Source organism: Stenella coeruleoalba, assembly GCF_951394435.1.
Source record: "Stenella coeruleoalba genome assembly, chromosome: 2".
NCBI lineage: Eukaryota > Metazoa > Chordata > Mammalia > Artiodactyla > Delphinidae > Stenella > Stenella coeruleoalba.
In genome coordinates this window covers 130,872,045-130,892,826 of record NC_137147.1, presented here as the reverse complement: position 1 = coordinate 130,892,826, position 20,782 = coordinate 130,872,045, and the positions used below count along the sequence as shown (strand labels likewise).

Genomic DNA, 20,782 nt, shown 5'->3' with positions numbered 1-20,782 from the left:
CACAAAAAGCCAACGGCACACTCCTCCAACCCGGCCAGCTGTGACAATCCAAAATATAGCCAGATACTTCCAAATGTCCCATGGGAGGCAAAACTGCCCCCAGTTGAAAATTACAACTGTCCTAGATCTTAGGAAAAAAACAAAGGCTTGGGGCTTCCCTGGTGGCACAGTGGTTGAGAGTCCACCTGCCGATGCAGGGGACACGGGTTCGTGCCCCGGTCCGGGAGGATCCCACATGCCGCGGAGAGGCTGGGCCCGTGAGCCATGGCCGCTGGGCCTGTGCGTCCAGAGCCTGTGTGTCAGGAGCCTGTGCTCCGCAACGGGAGAGGCCACAACAGGAAGAGGCCCGCGTTCCGCAAAAAAACCAAAAACAAACAAACAAAAAAACAGAAAGCTTCCCAAGTCATGAGACTGCTTATACCCTGATACCAAAATGAAGCAAGAAGAGCTTAAAGGGAAACAGACTATATTACAATCTCACTTAAAGTATAAAAATCCAAAAATAAAGTATCACATCTATTGTGTTCCACCCCCAACTACCAACCTATGTAGGCGCCGAACATTTATTATGGGAATGCAAGGATGACTCATAATTAGGAAATTTCTTCATGTAATTCACAAGTTATATCTTGTGAATGGAATTAAATGCAGTCGTGAAAAACAAGGTAGATCTATATGTACTGTGTCCACGATATATTAAGTTAAAAACCTAAGTTGCAAATATTCTAAAGAAGCAGATTGAACATAAAATATATTCTTCTCCCATCTCTTTCCTGAGGCTCCACTAGAATTACAATGAAGACATACGATGAAGAATAAACACTGTACAAACACATAATGGTAACAAAAAATAAAAGGGGGCTACCAGCAGAAAAAAGAATTCACTCATGCTAGAAGATGACAGTGAATGGAAGAATGGTAATTAATGGAGCAAACAAGTAAAGCCATAGGGTAGGGGATAATCAGGTGGCTAATTTGTCCCACAGCACCCTGGAGAGGCTCTAGACTCAGACACCAGGTACATTTCGACAGCAGGAGTGATGGATAGGATTGAAAATGTAGATTAACTGAAAGCCTATATACAGAACAAACTGTCCAGCCACCAAAACACACTGCTCTCCTTAAGCAAAACTCAGGCATACATATCTACCTCAATCAAGAGATTATAAGGTTTCATGTCCAGAGAAACCAAATAGTTCCAGCCATCATTTATGATTATGCCAGGAAATAGGGGGTGGGGGATAGGGGGTTGAAGTCAGCTTAAATTCCTCCTAAAAGCGATCAGTTAACAAGTCTTGGCAACAAAGAACTCCCAATCAGCCTTTCAGTACACCTCTCTCAAATATGAATGAAGAAGAGGAAGGAAAAAACATGAATAAGCAACAAAGAATAAATAGATATATGAGGAAAGTCTTCAGAAAGAAAAAAAAGACCAAGATAAACTAAAAAAAAAATTATTAAAGACTTATTAAACTTATTAAAGAAAAATAGAGATGCTTGAGGGAGAGTATCAAAGTAACTCCTTAAAGACACTCACGAATATATTACATTGATAAAAACAAAAACAGAATGCTATCAATAAGGAATAATCAGAGAACAAGAACTTATGGTTCATCTTTGGAGAGGACCCACAATGAACGACACCTCCCAGCATTCATCCCTTATATGGACCCCTCCCACCACATGGGCTGACCCTGGACTTGCTTTAACCAATAAACATGGTAGAAATGACACTGGGCCAGTTCCAGATCTAAACCTTATGAAACCCTGGCAGCTTCCACTTTTGTGCTCTTAGAAGCCAAAAATAAAAATTCTGACTACCTTCCTAAATAAAGAGAAGCCACGTAAAGAGACCCTGGAATGAGGAGATGTCATGTGGACAGAAGGGCCATGTGAGGAACAGCAAGGCACCAGACATGTGAATGAAGAAGGCATGCTGGACATTTCAGTGCAGTCATGTGTCCAAATAACTACCAGTCCCAGCCACTATCTGACTGCACAGTGAAGTCAGCAGAAAAACTGTCCAGCTAAGCCTAACCAACTGACACAGTCGTGCGAGATAGAACTGTTGTTTTAAGCCATTAAGTTCTAGTGTAACTGGTTAAGCAGCAATAAATAACCAAAATAAAACTTAAAGTTATGACTGTTCAAATAAAATTTCCAGAAGTTGAAAGATAAGAAAAACGTTCCAGAATTTGAAATTAAGACAAAGAGACAGAATACAGTGATAATAAGAGATACAAAGACTCAAATGAGGAGGTCTAAAATCCTATTAGTAGGCATTCCAAAATGAACAAATAAAGAATGGAAAGGAGAAAGTTACCACAGAAAAAAATACAAGAACATTTACCCAAGAAGAAAGATTCAAGAATCCAAATTTGAGAAGGTCCATCCATACTGAGTACCCAACAAAAATGGAAAAAACAAACAAACAAACAAAAAACTCAGTACACCACTGTGATATTTCAGAACAGCAGGGAAAGGACAAAGTCCTAAAAGCTTCCCGAAGTCGCACAGAGATGACTAAGATTCAGAATGGCATCAGGCTTCAATACCATTGACTAGAAGACAACAGCAGTTACCATTTATTCTCAGGGAAAATTATTCTCAACTTAGAATTATATATTCAACCACACTATCAGTCAAGTGAAGGCAGTTACCATTTATTGGGCATTTACTATACATCAGGAACTGCTCTAAATGATTTACATGCACCAACTCATTTAATCTTTATAGCTCTCCCCAAATATAGGTATTACTACCATTTCCCCATTTTGCAAATGGGAAACTGATGTACATATTGCTAGGTAATTAGCCCAAGCTAATTAGGTAATTAAACCAAGATTCAAACCCATGGTGGTCTGGCTATACATATATATATATATATATATATATATATATATATATATATATATATTTTTTTTTTTAAGAAGTTGGAACTCAGAAAATGTACTACCCCTTGACGTTTTTCTAAGATTTTACTTGCGTAAAATCATTTTCCTCAGGCAAAATGAGAAAAGGTAAGCCAAGAAAGAAGACATGAAATCTGGAAACAATGGATCTACTACTCCAGCAGAGGAGACAAGAAAAATTTCAATATGACAGCTTAATAGCCAGCCCAGAAAAGAACCTGCAAAGACTGGTGCAGAAGAGCCAAAGGCTCCAGAAGAGAGGGAGATCTCATAGAAAAGAGACAGAACATAACTTTTTTAACTACGAATTATTATTATAAGGAAGACATTGCAAAACAAAAAACTGTACAGATGAAATATAAAACTCTACAAAGTCCTAATGATAAGTGGTGATTATTCATATTACTAAATATAATGATGTTTTAGGAAGGGGAGGTGGGTGGGTAAGTGGGTGGTATAAAAGCTAAATCTTTGTTATTGTACAAATCAATAAATTATGCCTAAATAGGTAAATCCAGAAATCCAGAGAGGTTAGAAGTGGTGGTGAGCTAGTGGGTACTTCTGCTGCCTGGAGGAGATAACATTTGAGTTAGGACTTAAGAAGCACAAATGGGTATAGAGAGATGGCATTCCAGGTGAAGGTAAGTGAATAAACAAAAGCAAACAACTGCAGAAGCAAGGAACAGTTATGGAAACCAGGAACATTAACAAAAAGGTGGTGGTAGGGAGGGGGCAACTGTTTGCCTGTCATAGTAAATAAGAGCAGCTCCCAAGAATGAAAAGGTTATTTTTAGTACCTAAAACAAACAAAACAATTCAACAGGAAAACAAAAACTAAGTTCTAAATAAGTTGTATAATAATGAGAAATCATCCTAGTTTTACTTGTGCTTGAGACAATTTATTTTAGCTCTTGAACACTAGAGAATTTTTACTTTACCTGACCCGTGGGTAGTGGTTGATCTAGCATCTCAACATCCAGGTGCTTAGGAAGGTTATATAATCTGCAGAGTTCACATATCAACCACTTCAACTGCTGACGAAGCTACAAAACACATTTCAGTAAATAAGCATTATGTTAAAGAGCCCTTAGAGACATGAATAACACTATAACTACTGTAACTAATCCAGTAGGAAATGAGAAAAGTTTATTACTGCTCAATTACAGCCTACAGATAAAATAACAGTCTTTAAAAAATATTTTAGGGGCTGCCAGTGTAAGAAAGTTACTATGGCTTTAGTGCAATCCCGACAACTGATACCTAGCAGAATGACATCAACAAAATGGCAGAGGAAGGGGAGCTCCAGACATTGTCTAATTTTCAGTTGTTAACTTCTTTTCTTAGTAACTTACAAGAGTACATTAATACATTAATGAGGCTACAAAAAACAGAGGCAGTGGTGCTGCACACGGTTTATAAAATTATATATTTCACAGTCATTCATTTGAAAGTAGAGGCAAATGTGGTCTAGCAAACAGAGCCTTGGAATCCAGGTGACCTTGGATACAGTATCTAACGCCCTGAGTTTTGAGTCTCCCCATCTATAAAACAAGGAAATTAAAACCTTCTCATAAGGGTAAAAATTAAATGAACTCTTCTGTGAAAACACTTGACATTTAGTAGGCTCTTAAGTGTTTGTCTAAACAAACAAACAAACAAAAACCTTACTAGGAAAACTGCAAAGAATACCTCGTTTCCATTTTTAAATCCAGATTTTTAAGCATATTACTTTAAGTAAGCAAGGTAAATTATGTGCACAAACATGTTTTTCATTGTTTAAAAAATTGTTTTCAATGTATAAGTTTAGAATTATGATTTAAGAAGAATGGTCACTATCAGTAACCATGATTGGCAGCAAGTAAGGTAACTTACTTCACTTGGTCAGGAACAGTTTCCTGGATGTCTCTAACCAAGAAAAGAGATGAAGAGAAAGGAGCAGGTTTATGAAGGACTGAGGAAAACAGACACAGAATTAGAATGGGTTAAACAAAGCAAAGAACAAGCCTTTCCAAAGTGGACAATGGAGCAAGTAAAAATGAGGAAAGTTGAGCAGTAAATTAGTATAAAAAAATATCCTCAAGCTTAAAAAGCAGCAAAGCCCCACCGTGGATTTGTTATCCATCCAATAAGCTCTGTTTTGTGCTCAGTACATAACAAAGACGAGGCAGGGTGAGCTGGACACAGACCCGACACTCCAACCCCTGGTACAGGAAGAGCTACGGTAGCACTGTGGGAAAGACAGCAGCGTGGTGGAGATGCACCAAGCAGTAAGAAACAGGGCAGCACAGCTTCCAGGAATTTCAACTTCACGCTCCACCCAAAAAAGTGTTTGAGGGATCGAAGGAAGTAACTAAGATCATGGGGAAGAATTTAAGAAATACTTATAGAAGGGAGATGGACAGGTCTTAGAAATTTACTAGATAGTCTGGAGTTGAGGGGGTGGGAGTCAGGAAACACTGGTATAAAAAAGAACTCTAAGATAGTTCCCAGCTTCAAACATGGGTAACAAGTTTCATTATTTCATTTTGCCCCATTCACAATCACAGAGAGAATTTTTGAGGGGAAACATGATGCGGGAGGTGGAGTACTAAGAGGTAGATGAGTTTAAATTTAGATGTAATCATTTTGAACAGCCACAGCACATCTGAGTAAGATTCCCTGGATCTGTGTGATATATAGACAGATAATGGGTTTCAAACTCAGGAGATAAATTTTATCTAGAGATACAGATTTAGGAATCACTGGAATATAGGCCATGATTTAAGTACTGGGAGTAGAAGAGATTACTCAGAGAAAGCGCAGAATGAGAAGAAAGAGGCAGACCAAGGAATAAGAGCTCAGAGGAGGCCAAGGCAAGGCAATAATAAGAGATAAAAACAGGAGACAGTGATCTGATGGAAATCCTCATCAGATTATCAGTTCCCAGAGGACAGGGATATGACTTGTCTTTTATACCCACCACTTACCACAAAGCCTGGCATAGAAGCCAATTTTTTAAAAAATACTTTTCTGCGTTCTACTAATAGTTTCCTGTATCCACCCAGGTGGAAAAAAAGGTATGTATAATCCAGCATAGATTTATTTTTATTTATTTATTTATTTTTACTTCGTATACTAAAGGAGCCAGATTATAGACAATATGCTATGCCCTGCTTTTTCACCTTAGTATATCTTGGAACATTGTATGTGCTCTTGTGGAAAGACTGGCTGCATTCTTCTTAACTTCAACATGATATTCTATCATAAAACTATACAGTAATTTTTATTTAACCAGCTCTTTATTGGTGGACAATAAGGAATATGTGTTTGTTGAATGGAGAAATGTTTCAATAAGGAAAGAATCAACAGTATCAAAATGCTGCAGAAACTTTAGGACTAAAAAAGAAGTCCTGGATTTGGCAACTAGAAGTAAAAATTTTAGTACAACAAAGATGGCAGAATCCAGATTATAATGAATTAAAGGTGAGGAAATAGAGCTTATTCTTATTCAAGACTAGGTAATAAAATAACTGGCAGAGAGTATAAGAAAGAGTGAAGCGTGAGTTTTGGCTTTTTTCTTTTATGTAAATATTTATTTATGAAATTGGATCCCATTTTATATCCTATGTCAATTTACTTTATGAGCATTTTTTTGATGGATACTTTAGACATCAAAAAATAACCCCACTCATTTCTACTATTACAAAACTTACACCTTTAGATCTTTAGAGGCAACCTCCTAAGCAGTAAGGGAGCTAAGTCTATCCCTCTTTACCTGTCCTGTTGCCCCCTCCCCTGCTGGAGATGTGAACATATGTCTGTCTAGCTTTTACTTTTTTCCTCTAACTTTCATGGCTCTCTTATTACTCTTATAATACTCTATAAACCAATGTTCTTCTGTTCTTAATTTTAAGAATAGATGTGCTTAAACCACCTCTAACTTATGGTGACAAAAATCTGAGGTAAGTCTCTAAATTCCCCAAATCATTAGTTCTCCCATTTATTATTAATAGAACAATCTATCCTTTCCTTATTGAGTATTTTGGTTCGATTTAACTCATTCTAAATTCTCAATTGCATGACTCTGTTTCTAAACTTCTAACTGCCTTTACTTGTCCAGTTCGGTGCCAGTACTCAATATTTTATTTTATTCAATATCTGGTCAGACATGTCTCTCATTTTTTTTCAACTCCATTATTGTTTTTGATTATTTACTCTTCAAAAACTTTAGAGTCACTTGTCAAGTCCCAAAAATAAATCTGTTGGGATTTTTACTGGAATTGCATTCAATTTATAAACTAACATGAAGCTATACAGATAACTGACATATTTATAATATGGAGTCTGCCCATCTAGGAACACAGTAGTCAAGTCTTTCATTTTACTCAGCAAATTTTTGTAGTTTTCTTGATACAAAACCTGCACACCTAACCTTATTCCTAGGTATTTAGAGTTGTCAATAAAATATTTGCCCACCATATTTTCTGATTATAGCTGATATTTGGGAAAACTTGATTTTTATATAATAGAACTTTTAACCAGTCATCTTAAAAATCGCTTTTTCAGCTGACTCCTTTCGATTTTTTTTTTTAAGGTAAACAATCATGTCACCTGCAAATAATAATTGGTATTTTTCTGTAAGGACTTTGTGACATCGTGGAAAAATGTAATGATAATGTTAACTTTAAAAAAGCATTTAAATTATATAAAACATAACCTCAACTATTTAAACATATGTATAAGAGAATGTGTATTTTACTAGCAAGGGAAAAAAATACCGAGAAAAAATAGCCATCATGTCAACAATGGTTGTATCAGGTAGAGAAAATAAGATTTCTATTTTCCTTTTTTTGTTGTTTTTAATTTTATTAGTTCTCTCACAATGGTCACTTATAGTTTTATAATCAAAGAAACCATGTTTCTAAAATGGAAAGTTAGATTGTTTTATATATTAGAAAATAACTTTTTATTTATATACCTTTGACTTTTACTCAGAGTTATAGACTCTTGACAGAAACAGCAATTGGTGTCATTCTGTCATTATTTCCCCCTCACATCTACCTTGATCTTTTTCCCTTTTTCTACTTCCTACCTTGGCTAGTGGTCCCAACCAAAAAGGCCTGCGTAGTTTAATGATTAGGATTCATGGAAAAGAGACCACCTAATTCCTGATCTAAATTAAGACTATACCTATGGGGAATAAAAATGAAAAACCAGGTATTAAACAGTAGAATATGAAGGACAAAAAAAAAAAGAAATCTTAAAGGAGCTAAAAACCAGGTTATCAAATAATCATTAATCAGGCTTCTATAACATATTACCTCTTAACACTTAAATTCTATATGTTCATGAGAAACAAAAAGTAGTGTGGCTTATTTTCTCACCGAATTGTTGTTCTTAGTGTCTTCTAGACGTTCCAGAACTGATGTCAGATTTGGGTCATCAGAGTCCACAAACCATATTGGTGAAGAAGATGGATAAGATTCCTGTTACAGAGACACCTACGTTAAACACATTTATAGACAGGATAACCTGGATATGCAATTAAACCTCACCACTAAATGGCAAGATGACCACAAATTTAAGTAAAGCATATCATGGAAAGAAAAGTAACACATTAAAATCCATGTGTGGAGAAACAAAATTTTTAATGGATTTTTTTAAATAAAAATTATGTTTTACAGTTTAATCTTTCCTGTTCCATGTTACATAATTTATTAGTCTTAAAAAAAAAGGACTTTACCCAGTAAGCAGTATGATTTAAAACAAACAGAAGAGAATACACTTCAAAAGTTATGTTTCATCAAAAGTATGCAAGCACCAAGGAAGACAGGATTCCTTTCTTTACAAAGAAAGGTCTATCATGGCCTGGATTCACCAGCTTTAACATTTAAGGGCTTTAAAATCTGGAATCACAATAAATCCCTCAAAAAGCAAAAACAAATTAAAAGCAAAAACTAAAAAACCCCAACCTTGAAGTAGTCTACAGAGTTAAATCATACTACTTTTTGCCTTTTAATATAATAAAACTACATTTCTAAGATTTATCTAGATGAGATCTAACTCTGAATTTTTTTAAATAAAGCAAAGGAATACATATCTAGGCACATGTTTTTAAATCCTTACAAATGTTAAAAATGATTTTTTAAATCTTCTACTCACTATACTACTTGCCTTCTGAGTAGTGTAATTACAGAAGCTACTTTGAGATTTCTCTCCAATAGAAAATTGGCCCCTATTGGCCCCTAAAAATCAATCCCATTTAATTTTGCCTTTTTCCTAATAATTTCCCATCCCTTCTTAGATTGCAAGGAAGACTCTGGCTTCTAAAGGACAAATTTCTTAAATGAGGTTAAGATTACTTCTTCAAGACAGCAAGGTGTTAGAAAGGCAGAACAGACAGCAACATAGCTGTCTTAGGGCTACATTAGCCACTATGACATTAGTCATAGTGCTCACTAGCCACTGGAGTTGGGCTCTGAGACAGGCATTCTCCTTGTACAGCTACTGTCTGCGTGCTCCAGCTCATCCAGGTCAATGATGTTATTGAACACTGTAATAGGCTGCCTCTAAAATGGTTCCAATAATCTTAACCTCCTGGTAGTCACACCCTTGTACATGTTTCCACCTAATAACAGACATTTACTCTGTTCATTTGCACTGTTTTCTATTATATATTAGGGAAAAGCCATTAGTATTAGTATTAGGTACAGTTAGATTCTAGTCATAGAGAAACAACAATTTTGCAGAAACAGTTTAAAGAAGCATTGCTTTGAGAACTCTAATCTCAATTACAAACTGATTATTTTTAAAGCATTTTACAAAATGTTCTTTAAAGAAAGAAAAACTGTATTGAAGTAGGACATCATTATATCCATTCAGTAATGGTTTATTTTTGTATTCTCATTCCTCAAACTCTTACTGTGTCCCAAACCTCTTTAAGGCTAAAAGGTAAACAGACTGTCTTCAAAATTAATCCTATTCTTAAAAGAGAATTACTTATTACATTTTCTTTAAATTCTTCAGCCTAGTTTGAGAACACACCATCTAAACCATTTTTATTGTTTTAGATTTGTATTTTCTTTAGCCTTAAAAGAAAAAAAAAGCACTAAATTCTCAGCTTCATTATGTAGATTAAACTTCTGCATAAGCAAAAGAAAATATATGAATTGTTGCTCTGGACTAAAACCCCTCAAAACCATATTATGAGAATTGCAAAAAAAGAGAAAAACATAAAAGAAACACTGAGATCAGTTACTACCTATGCCATATTTTTCTAATCCTGTACAAAAGAAGACAGGATATATACTAGGTCTAAGCAACTATGTTAACAGTTCTCAAGTGGGGCCCTTGGACTCCTAGGTCCAAACTATTTCTACAAGAATACTAAAATGTTAATTGCCTTTTTCACATTGACATCTGTACCAATGGTGCAGACATAATGGTGGGTAAAACTAACTGCTGGTACCTTAGCACAGATAAAGGCAGTGACACCAAACTATACTTGAAGACATGGTATTCACCACCAGTCATTCAAGGTGTTTAAAAGAAAAAAAAGGCATTTCACTTATGAATGTCTGTGATGAGGCAGTTATTTTACTAAATCTCAATCCTTATGTCTTTTTAATATTGCAAGTGATGAAATGTGAAGCACACATGAGCACTCCTACAGAACACATGACAAAAAGCACTTGTATGACAATTGTGAGCTGAACTAACCACTTTCACAGGACACAATTTTCACTTGAAAGAATGACTGACAAACAATGGTTATTCCAACTTGGATTTTTGATAGATGTTTTCTCCAAAAAGAATGAAGAGAGCCTATCATTTCAAGGAAAACACAGGACAGTATTTATTGCCAATGATAAAATTCAAGCTTTCAAGCAAAAATAGAATTTTGCAAAACCTGTATCTACCACTGTGAGCCTGACAGCTTCCTAACAGTATTCTGATGAGGTTGACGGTGATATTAATGAATATAATGTTTCCATGTCACCTAACAAAATGTATCAACATTTAGAAGATTTCAGTGAACCAATATTTTCCAAATGACCAATGCATGATGTCATAATATCATGGGTAAAAGATCCATTCAAAGTTCAAGAAAAAAACAAGTTTGGGTAGAGTATCCAAAATGAATATCTACAACTATCTAAAACAGCTGTTACAATATTCCTTTTTCCAACCAAGTATCGGTGTGAGGCTGGATTTTCTTCCTATTACTTCAACCAGAACAACATATCACCACAGATTGAATGCAGAAGCAAATGATAGACCAGACATCAAAGAGATTCACCTCATAAAATGTAAAATTGTGGGGCTTCCCTGGTGGCGCAGTGGTTGAGAGTCCGCCTGCCCATGCAGGGGACACGGGTTCGTGCCCCAGTCCAGGAAGATCCCACATGCCACTGAGCAGCTGGGCCCGTGAGCCATGGCCGCTGAGCCTGTGCGTCCGGAGCCTGTGCTCCGCAACAGGAGAGGCCACAACAGTGAGAGGCCCGCGTATTGCAAAAAAAAAAAAAAAAAAAAAAAAAGTAAAATTGTGCCACTATTCTCATTAAAACTTTTTGGTTTAGAGCATAAGGTCATTTTCCACAAAAACATTTATATTAACATGTAATGAGTTTATCTTAATGAATATTTTAAATATTTGTTTTAATTTCTAATGATAAATATTGACAACCTACATAAACAAAAGCTCCTTGGGACCTCAATATATTTTTAATAGTGTAAAAGAGTCTTGACTCCAAAAAACCTTGATAACTGCTGCCTGCCCCCTATCTCCCAACCTTTTTCCCCCTCACTCTCAGAATTTCTTCCTTGGAAGAAACATCCTTTTATCATTCTATATTAATGTGGTTCTACTGAGGTTAGTTTTCCTATCTCCTTCCCATCTTCCTACCTGCCTCCCTTGACCCAAAACCTGATCACAGGTCTCTACCAGCCTATCCTACTCCCAGTGGTTAGCTGTCAGATGAGCTAAACCAGGCAAATCTGGATCTTCTCTGGAACTAGAGCCGTCTTTCTTGGAGATCCAGCATCACAAGGACAATGTTGGCCAACCGGGGTAGCCAGCATATATCTTGCCAAAATAGAGAGGGTTAAAAGAAACCAAACTGTTTTCTAAAGGGTCATAGATATTTATACTATACTTTGTGCCATGACTGTGAGAATGCCCCTTTCACTTCACACCTGCTAACGTTTTTACCAATCTAATAAAAGCTGCTACCTGGAAGAAAAAAAAAAAGTTCCTATACAATATAATTTGTTACAACATCTCCAAAAACCAATTCATCAACAAGAACAGAAAGCTATCACTTCTAGGAAAATTTCAAAGGATATTACCTATATGCACAAGGATTTAGCTCTAGCTATTAATGCTCAAAGCATTACTTAAAATAGAAGAAAACAGAAACCACTGATAGTAGCAGACACGACTGACTCAATGCTGTAGTCATGTAACAGAACAGCACATGATAATTGAAGACATTGGAGGAAAAAGTTTATGACAAAGGTCTACAACATTACTGAGTGAAAAATCAGATAACAAAATAACCTGATTTTTTTTAAAAGGGAGAGGGAATCTACATAAACATAAGAGAAAAAAGATGACCAGATGACAAGATATGTACCATAATTTTGACAGTGGTGTCTTCTGAGTGGTAGAATTACAGGTGATTTTTTTTTTCTAGTTTTGCTTATCTGGTTTTTAGACTTCTTAAATGTCTTATTTTCCACATTATAAAATATCCACTACCACCACCTCTGGAAACGTAATCTTCAGCACAAATTTCACATCATGGTCAAGGCTTGTTCAGTGTAATATTTAGAAGACAATCTACATACTTTGAAAGGCATCCAAAATTATCACCAATATTTAAAACTAAGCATTAATGCTTTCAACCTCTCATATACCTCAAGCTTTTAAATTTTTACAAGGTTAACAACTAAGCTTTGTATCTATCTTGAAAAGATAGTTTCCTTACTATTTCTCTTTAAAATGACCCATGATATACAATTTTTAAACAACAGATGGTGCTCTAAAATCCCAGTGTAAGTTCAAGCAGCTTTCCTTACATTAAATGTTTAAGTGCTTCTAACACCTCTCCTCGCCAGTTATGAAAATTTTAGACAATTATCTAAGCATCTAATTACTCAGGGACCCTGTTTTTCCTCAATTCTACTATTAGTTTTATAGTGATTTTAAGGCTTGAAGGATGAAGTTGTCTGTGACCACCACCATAAAGGTTACCATAAGTGGACAAATTTCAAAGAAATTCACCACCACGGCCACTGCCACCATAAAATGTTGTGTTGTCCTAATCTAAGGCAACATAACTCAAGGTTAATCAAACCAACCTCTTCGCTTGTCATTGCCTAAGGAGTTTGTCTTGTTCAGAAATAGCTTTACCTATTTTTCCACATAAATCCACTAAGAGACCGATGTGTGGCTCTATATCAAGCACCAGCCAGCAAAACTGCCTGCCAGAATGCTCAGTTTCTGGCATTTTTCCAAATGACATGAAATCCTTGGAGATGGCTGTATCCTAACTTTTTTTGAAAATTGATATACATACTTCTTGTTGAAGGTTCAAAGGTATAACAGTTTTAATTCTTCTGGAGAACAGCTATGGGACACTCTATTTTCACACTTTGCCGTTCAATAAATGTGGGATGGAGAATGAAATAAACTGACAGAATTACCATATGGTAGCTTAATAAAATTCTAAATGACCTGACAACATAAAAAAGCTACCCAAAAAAAAGAAGAAAGAAAAAGAGATTGCTCCCTGATAATCATTTTACAAGTAAATAACATACAACTAAATATCTAACATGACCAGAGCCCAGAGAAGCAGAGTAAAAACACTAACATTTGGTAAAAGAAAAATGCATATATACCCCTGTGATCTGAAAAAAATTCCTAAGTGCTTGTTTGAATAGCAAATTACAGCTAATCATAACATCATTCTAAAGGCACTGAGGCAGAGAAAACAAAAGTGCTGAAGAGAATTCAAACCACCTAATCTGCAGAAACCAATGGTTTCCTTGGATCTGAGTCCGCTTTGTCTCTCAGAATGATCTTTCAGAAGAGAACACAGAACACTATTACAATGGCCTTGGAAAAAGGGACCTCTGCTTCACCACTCTGGCTCTCCAGTAATGCTTTATTTGGCAGGGACTATTTAAATTCAATTCCCCACTAAATTCAATTCCCCACCCCTCAACTAGCTGACATTTATCTAATACTATCCTTTTCCAGGCCTAAGGAAGTTTAACAACAACAACGAAAAAAAACAAGTTACTAAAGGATACACCATTCACAAAATGGAAATCTAAGTCTCCCCTCTTCATGTATCTGTTCCTTTCAAGGAAGGGCATAAAAATGGGGATGAGGGAAGAGAGATACCAACTAGGAATTTGACTCTATATTATAAATTGGTCAAATGAATGGAAACAATGATTCCTCTGGACTGAAAGTACCACTGAGGTGCTTAACATGACAGCTGTGATACTTCCAAAAGATTCTCCAGGAGTTCAATTTGGAAAAGTAATCTGTCCCAGGAGAGTAGACCAAAGAAAAGGTCTTGGGCTCTTTAGTCAAGTTTTGTTATTTTCCTTTGTATAACCTTCTCTGGGCTACTTTTTATCAATGCAAAGACTAGAAACAAGAAAAATTAAGAAATTAACAGCACTGGTTTATTTCCCATGAAAAGCTATTAAAAAGCATTTTCAAAAGTGTTATTCAGCTGCTAATGACACCATCACTTTTATATTTATTTGCAGAGATCATTATCAATGTTAAAGAGCTTTCCTATATATGCTCTCATGTGGGGCAAAAAGTATTATCTATTTCAGAGAAAAATACAGTGAAAGTAGTAATTTGCTTAAGGTCCCAAAGACTAAAGACTAAATTTTTTTCTGTCTCCTAAACTCTCAGCTCTAACATTTTTAATTTAGTATCTTGCTGTTAGGGTTGGGAGGGGGGTAACCTTTTTGGCAATGATGAATAGAAATTTAATTAAAAAAATGTTCCACCACAAATAGCCTGGCAAATAGCCACTCAGGCAGAAAGAGTAATGATTTATGCTACACAAATAATAAAGTACTATGAGGTTTTATTTGTTTACCAGCTAATTTACTTCCTGGGGGGGATTTCTCACTCTAAAACAGCAATTCCCTACCAAGAGTTCCCAAATGCCAAGAAGTCCATAAAAGGAGTAATGGAGTTGCCAAGGTATGCTAAATATTTCAAAAGGACTAAAACAAAGTCCTACACTAGCTCCCAATAAGGCTGCACAAGTTATTAAAACGAGCTGCTTTGATTTTAGGTGTGATCATAACTGGATGTTAGCACTGACTGGCAATTAGATCTATTTACTGAAAATGGAAAGACAATACTTCTAAGTTTGCATGACAAACTTTCATATCATGAGTTCACAGAAAACAAGTTTTTTAAAAAAGACTCCTTGAAGTTGAAAATAGCACTCTTTCCCTTTCATACTTAAGATTAGGACAAATTTATAAAACAGAAAAAAAAATTAGCTTCATTCCCTTGGCCTAAAGAGTAACACATCTATGCCTTGTTTTTTTTTTTTTTGGTTTGTTTTTTGTTTTGTTTTGTTTACTTCTTAAAACGCTTTCATGTGAAGTCAAATTGCAGATTTCCTATCGAACCCTAAGTGGCCTTTTAAATATTTATGCACTACCCATGACACTTTCTTGATGTTTTCTCTGCCCTTTTGACCAACTCTTGGCAGTTAACTTACATGGTAGTTAAGATTTTTGTTCCAACAGAATATAGCTAAAATGGTGGCCATATCATCAATAGTACAAATATTTACTGAGCATTTAGTGAGAGGAAGATGAAAAATATTACAGAATATTCCCCCCTGCCACCATAAAAAAGACTTTTAAAAACTACACAACTAAAAAAAACAAAAAACTCCCCAAGTATTATAATATTAAGAAAACATAACCAAAGCAATAAACAGTTAAGGACTATAGAAGACAGGAAAGGAAATAGATATCAGCATAAACAGCTTCTGACTAGAAGAGCCTTGGGGATGGTCAGACATGTCAAGACAGATTGGGGTAGGGTAAGGGGCACATTCCACATGGGAAAAAATGCTGATGCAGAAGCCTGAAAGAAAAAGGGGGCACAATATCTTTAGAGGACTACTCAGAAATTGACATGCAGGTGTATAAGGAAACAACTAGTGAGGTACCATTCACTCAAACATTACAGAAACTGCCTAAGGATGCTTCTTGATAAGCATGGAGAAGACAGGGCCTGGCATGTAGAAGAGCTCAATAAACATATGGGAATAAGAGGAAATAAGAGGAAAAGTTTTTTAAAAGATAGATCAAAATTATCATTATTTTTTAAGAGCTAAAACTTTTTAGAGAATAGCAAATCAAACACAGTAGACAGGTCCTGACATATGAAATCCAGCCCCATTTTTTCCTTGCTCCTTCCCCTCTAAGAAAATGGCATCAGCAAGAGCAAACCATGGTGATTTTATCTAAACACTCAGCCATGCTTAAAGAGTCTTTATCTTTTAGAGATACACACCGAAATATTTACAGATGAAGTGATATGTCTGGAATCTGCTTCAAAATAATCCGAGGTGGGGTATAGATGAAATAAGATTGGCCAAAAGTTTATCACTGTTGAGGCTGGGTACGTGGAGGTTCTCCACACTATTCAACTTTTTATATGTTTGATGTTTCTCCATTATAATGTTAACACACATTCATATACACTGAGCATCTACCATGATAATTATGTTCTGATAATGTGTCATAATTCACTAACATCTCAATTTGAATAGTTTGTGTTAGTGGTACCATTATACTGGTCCCCACCAGAGCCTCCTTTTGCCAGGTGCCTCTAATTCACTTCTTGTTCCACTTCCTAATCCAGGTCATCACTCAGTATCTTTCTGTGCAGCTGACTCCATCAGCCTCCAATATGGCTCTCAATAGGGCACTGCTGGCATTTGAAGTGGGATAATTCTCTGTCGTGGCAGACTGCCTGAACATTACAAGACATCTGGCATCCCTGTACCCCTGCCACTAAATGCCAGCACAGCACAGCAACACCACCATCCCACCCCCACTGGGATTACCAAAACCACACACTTTTCCTAATGCCATCCACTGTACAGAACCACTCCTAGTCCTGGATGGCAAAAACATCTTCCCATTTACCTAACTCAGCAGCTCGCCCACAAGCCTACAAGTTCACTCTATCATTGAAACCAGCCCTACTTTTTCCTGGCCATACCTGAACCTGTACCAGAATAATCATCATTCAGACTAGCCAGTCTCTTTATTATCACCTACTTCATGCTCACTACTACTTCCTGTTTTCCATTCTTGGAAAATCTTCACCTTCACCAGCCTATATCCTGGGCTTCTCAAGTCTCATTATAACTTCTCTACTCCTAGTCAATCCACATTTTCTCAAGCTTTGCTGTCTTTTTTAGATGGAGTTTCCTCTGCCTGAAATGCCCTTTCCTTCCCTTCCAAAATTCTACTCACCTGTGAAAGCCCAACTCCACAATCAGCCTCTCCTCAAGGCTTTCTCTGAAGCGACACCACCACCACCAAAGTCCAAGTTAATTGCTCTCTTTGGCTTTCATGATGATACCATAGAACCTGGTCACACTTCGTTGTGTAAAACTCTTCCCCCAAGAAGACTAAGTTTTGAAAGCAGGGACTGCGCTACCCAGTTGTGCAAAACCAGCGCCTAGAAAAGAACACCTGAGTACAGCTCTTTACTGAACTTTTTTTTTCTGAAATATACACCTGCTCCCCAGTACTCTGAAAACTACTTTAATGTTAATTATCATAACTTCAAGGCTTTTACAGACTGCGGAGCGCCAGGTACGCTGCAGGGTAGGCACTTAAGTACCTACTAACTTAACAAAAGGGAGTTTAATGACGCCAGACTCGGTTTTAGCCATATTTACAGAGCAACGTGAAACCTTAACTCCTGTTATAAGAGGCATATTCCGCAGTTTGGACCAATACCCTAAGTCAATTTCACAACGAACAGCCTCATCATACACTTTTATGAAGAAACTTATTTAACTTTTTTTTTTTTTTACGCGTTTCTGACGAGCTTTCAGATGAAGTTAAAGAGTGAGCTTTAACGGGTCTTCTCGGCTTTGGGACATAAAACAATCCTACTGGGCAGCAGACTTGGGCACGTATCGCCTTTCGCCAGCTCCTAATCTGAACGGCTTACCCACAGGAGGGGCTGCACAAACATACTCCCAGAACACCTGCCGCATCCAAGGTCCAATGCGCCTTCGGAAACGCGTTAGCGCGGAGCCAGGCCAGCAGGAAGGGGATAATTCAAACAGTGCCAGAAGCTGCATTCTAAACTTTTTTTCCTCAAATGCGTCAGTTTTCAATGTTAGCTTTTCCTTAAGCACAAACTTAAAATATAATTGGGGGAATACGCGGAACCAGGGAAATCTGACTCGAGAAGGACGCGCTCAAACTTGAGGGCCCTTCGCCTGCCCCGCCGGGGCTCAAACAACAGCCGACTCGCCGCACCGCGGCCCCGGAGGCAGGCCCCTGGCTGTAGGCGGCCATGGCGACCCAGCGAGGGCTCGGCCGGCAGCGGTCTCCCACCTCAGGGCGCGGCGACGGGGGCCGAGAGGGACCAGGAGTCCCAAACCCAGGCCGGCGAGAAGAGCCGGAGAAACGAGCAGACCGCCTCCTCCCACCCGAGCCGCGCGCAGTCCCGGCGGGGCTGGGCCGGGCCCTTCTCCGGGGAAAGGGGCGGGCCCGCCCCGCCCGGGGGTCCGAGGGGCCTCTCCGGGGCAGGCTCCCCTTTGTCCAGGGACTCTGGGCGCCCCTTTCCTCCCCGGCCCGGCCCTACAGGGCTGCGGCCGGGCGCCTCACCGTGATATTGCAGTGGAGTGTGAGCGGCGGCGGCGGGGAGTGAGGGCTGCCCGGCGGCGCCGGTGGCGGCACCAGGAACTGGCAATGCAGCTCGTCCAGCTTCCAACTGACGATGCGGAATCTCTCGTGGTTCTTGTCGAAGATGGACGCCAGGAACTTCAGCTCGGCCTTGAGCCCTGACACGGACATCTTCCCCTCATCTCCGGCGGGAGGGGTGCGGAAGGGGAGCCGGGCCCGGAGCCGCCGTCACGGCCGCGACCGCCCCGCGGGGCCGGCCCGGGCCGCGCTCTCGCGGCTCCGCCTCTCCCCGCCGCCCCGGCCCGCGTCGGTCGGGGCTGGAAAATGGCGAGGGGCTGTGTGGCGGCCTGGGCGGCTGCTCCCTTTGTAACTGACTCCACCGGCAGGAGGCGGCTGCCCCGCGGCTTAAAAGGGCAACAGCGACACCACCCCCGCTACCGCCTTGGGAAAGGGCTGCCCCCACTACCGCCTGGGAAACGGCTGCCCCCACCCCGCCCCCATCCCTCCCCGCCCCGGCGCGTGCACGCGGCTAGCGCGCGCGCCCGCCAGGCCGCCCCCTCCTCGCCGTGACCCAGCCCCCTTCCGCCCGGCCCAACTGCTCTGCTCGCGCCCGCGGACGCCAGGCTCAGGCCAGCTGGCGCCCCGGCCTCTGATCACCAGGAACCTGAGACCCCCGCGCTCCCCTGTTCCCCAGCTCTGGAGCAGACACGTGCGCGGCCTACTGCGCCGGCCACGTCGGCGGGGCAGCGGACGCGCGCCGGCCCCTGGGGGCGGTGCTCCGCGAGGCTACGAGCGGGCCACCCACTCACCTGACCCAGCCCCGGGCCCTCCCTGGTGGGAGACTGCGGGCTGTGAGGAGCATTCGGGACCCGTATCGGCCCACCTAGCTTCATCTCCGCTATTCTCATCCTAGTCACCTAGCCACCACTAGCCTGAGTTCCTGCCAGGACCTTCTCGCCGGACTCTGCTCACTCCTTTGCTCTCAAACAATCCTTTTACCAAAAAATGATAATTTGGTCTCTGCCGGCTGCTCCCTCCCACCTCTCGCAATTTCATCCTTCCCCTTACCCACTACCTCTGTTCACTCTGGCATTCATTTTCTCTCCCTCTTTCCAGCCTTGAGCTTTTGTCATTGCCCAAGCTTAAGATAACTCTCTCCACCTCCCATGGAGGCAGGGCTGGCCTATTTTCAGTAAAGTCTTAGTTCAAATGTCATCTCAGAAAGGGCCTCCCTGACCACCTAATCTAAAACAGCCACCTGGGCATGGACATATATACACTACCAAATGTAAAATAGATAGCTAGTGGGAAGAAGCCACATAGCACAGGGAGATCAGCTTGGTGCTCTGTGACCACCTAGGGGGGTGGGGATAGGGAGGGTGGGAGGAAGAGGCAAGAGGGAGGAGATATGGGCATATATGTATATGTATAGCTGATTCACTTTGTTATAAAGCAGAAACTAACACACCACTGTAAAGCAATTATACTCCAATAAAGATGTTTAAAAAATAAATAAAATAGCCACCTAGTCACCCTGTATCACATCATCCTATGTTAATTTCTTTCTCATCACCTGTCACTATCTGATATTTTTCCTGTTTATTTATTGTTTCTGCCCAACATGAATGTCTTATGCAGAGCCATAGTCCCAGAACCTAGAACAAGGCCTTTTATGTAATAGACACCCAATGTTATGAATGTATGCTCCTATCTGGAATCCACAGCACTTAACACAATCCCTGGCATATTCTAGATGCCCCCAAAATGGATGGAGGACTGCGTGGCAGTCCAAAGGAATATAACATAATTGGGCAGGTAATTAATAGTGTGTTTAGTGGTATGTCCTAAGGGCAGGACCAGTTTCATGGGTGTGCAACCTGTAGTTGCATAGGGGTCCTGGCTTAGAAGGGCCTTGTGCTTGGTTTAATGCTCTGCTAATAATTTTCCAA

At 39.4% G+C, this 20,782-nt stretch overlaps 1 protein-coding gene across 2 annotated transcripts in view; it reads right to left on the bottom strand.

The window, feature by feature from the left end:
- The window catches only part of UBE2Q2 (ubiquitin conjugating enzyme E2 Q2), a 72,852-nt gene extending 53,554 nt beyond the window's left edge, over window positions 1-19,298 (bottom strand). The window contains exons 1-3 of one of the 2 annotated variants that reach the window (XM_079913003.1): window positions 18,816-19,298; window positions 8,276-8,377; window positions 3,851-3,955 (exon numbers count right to left, since the gene is read on the bottom strand). In XM_079913003.1, the coding sequence (XP_079769129.1) occupies window positions 3,851-3,955; window positions 8,276-8,377; window positions 18,816-19,004 (396 nt within the window). In that variant the 5' untranslated portion in view covers window positions 19,005-19,298. Of the gene's footprint in view, window positions 1-3,850; window positions 3,956-8,275; window positions 8,378-17,441; window positions 17,461-18,815 lie in introns of those variants that run through there. The other variant, XM_079913004.1, reaches the window with a different exon arrangement.
- Between the last annotated feature and the right edge of the window lie 1,484 nt (window positions 19,299-20,782).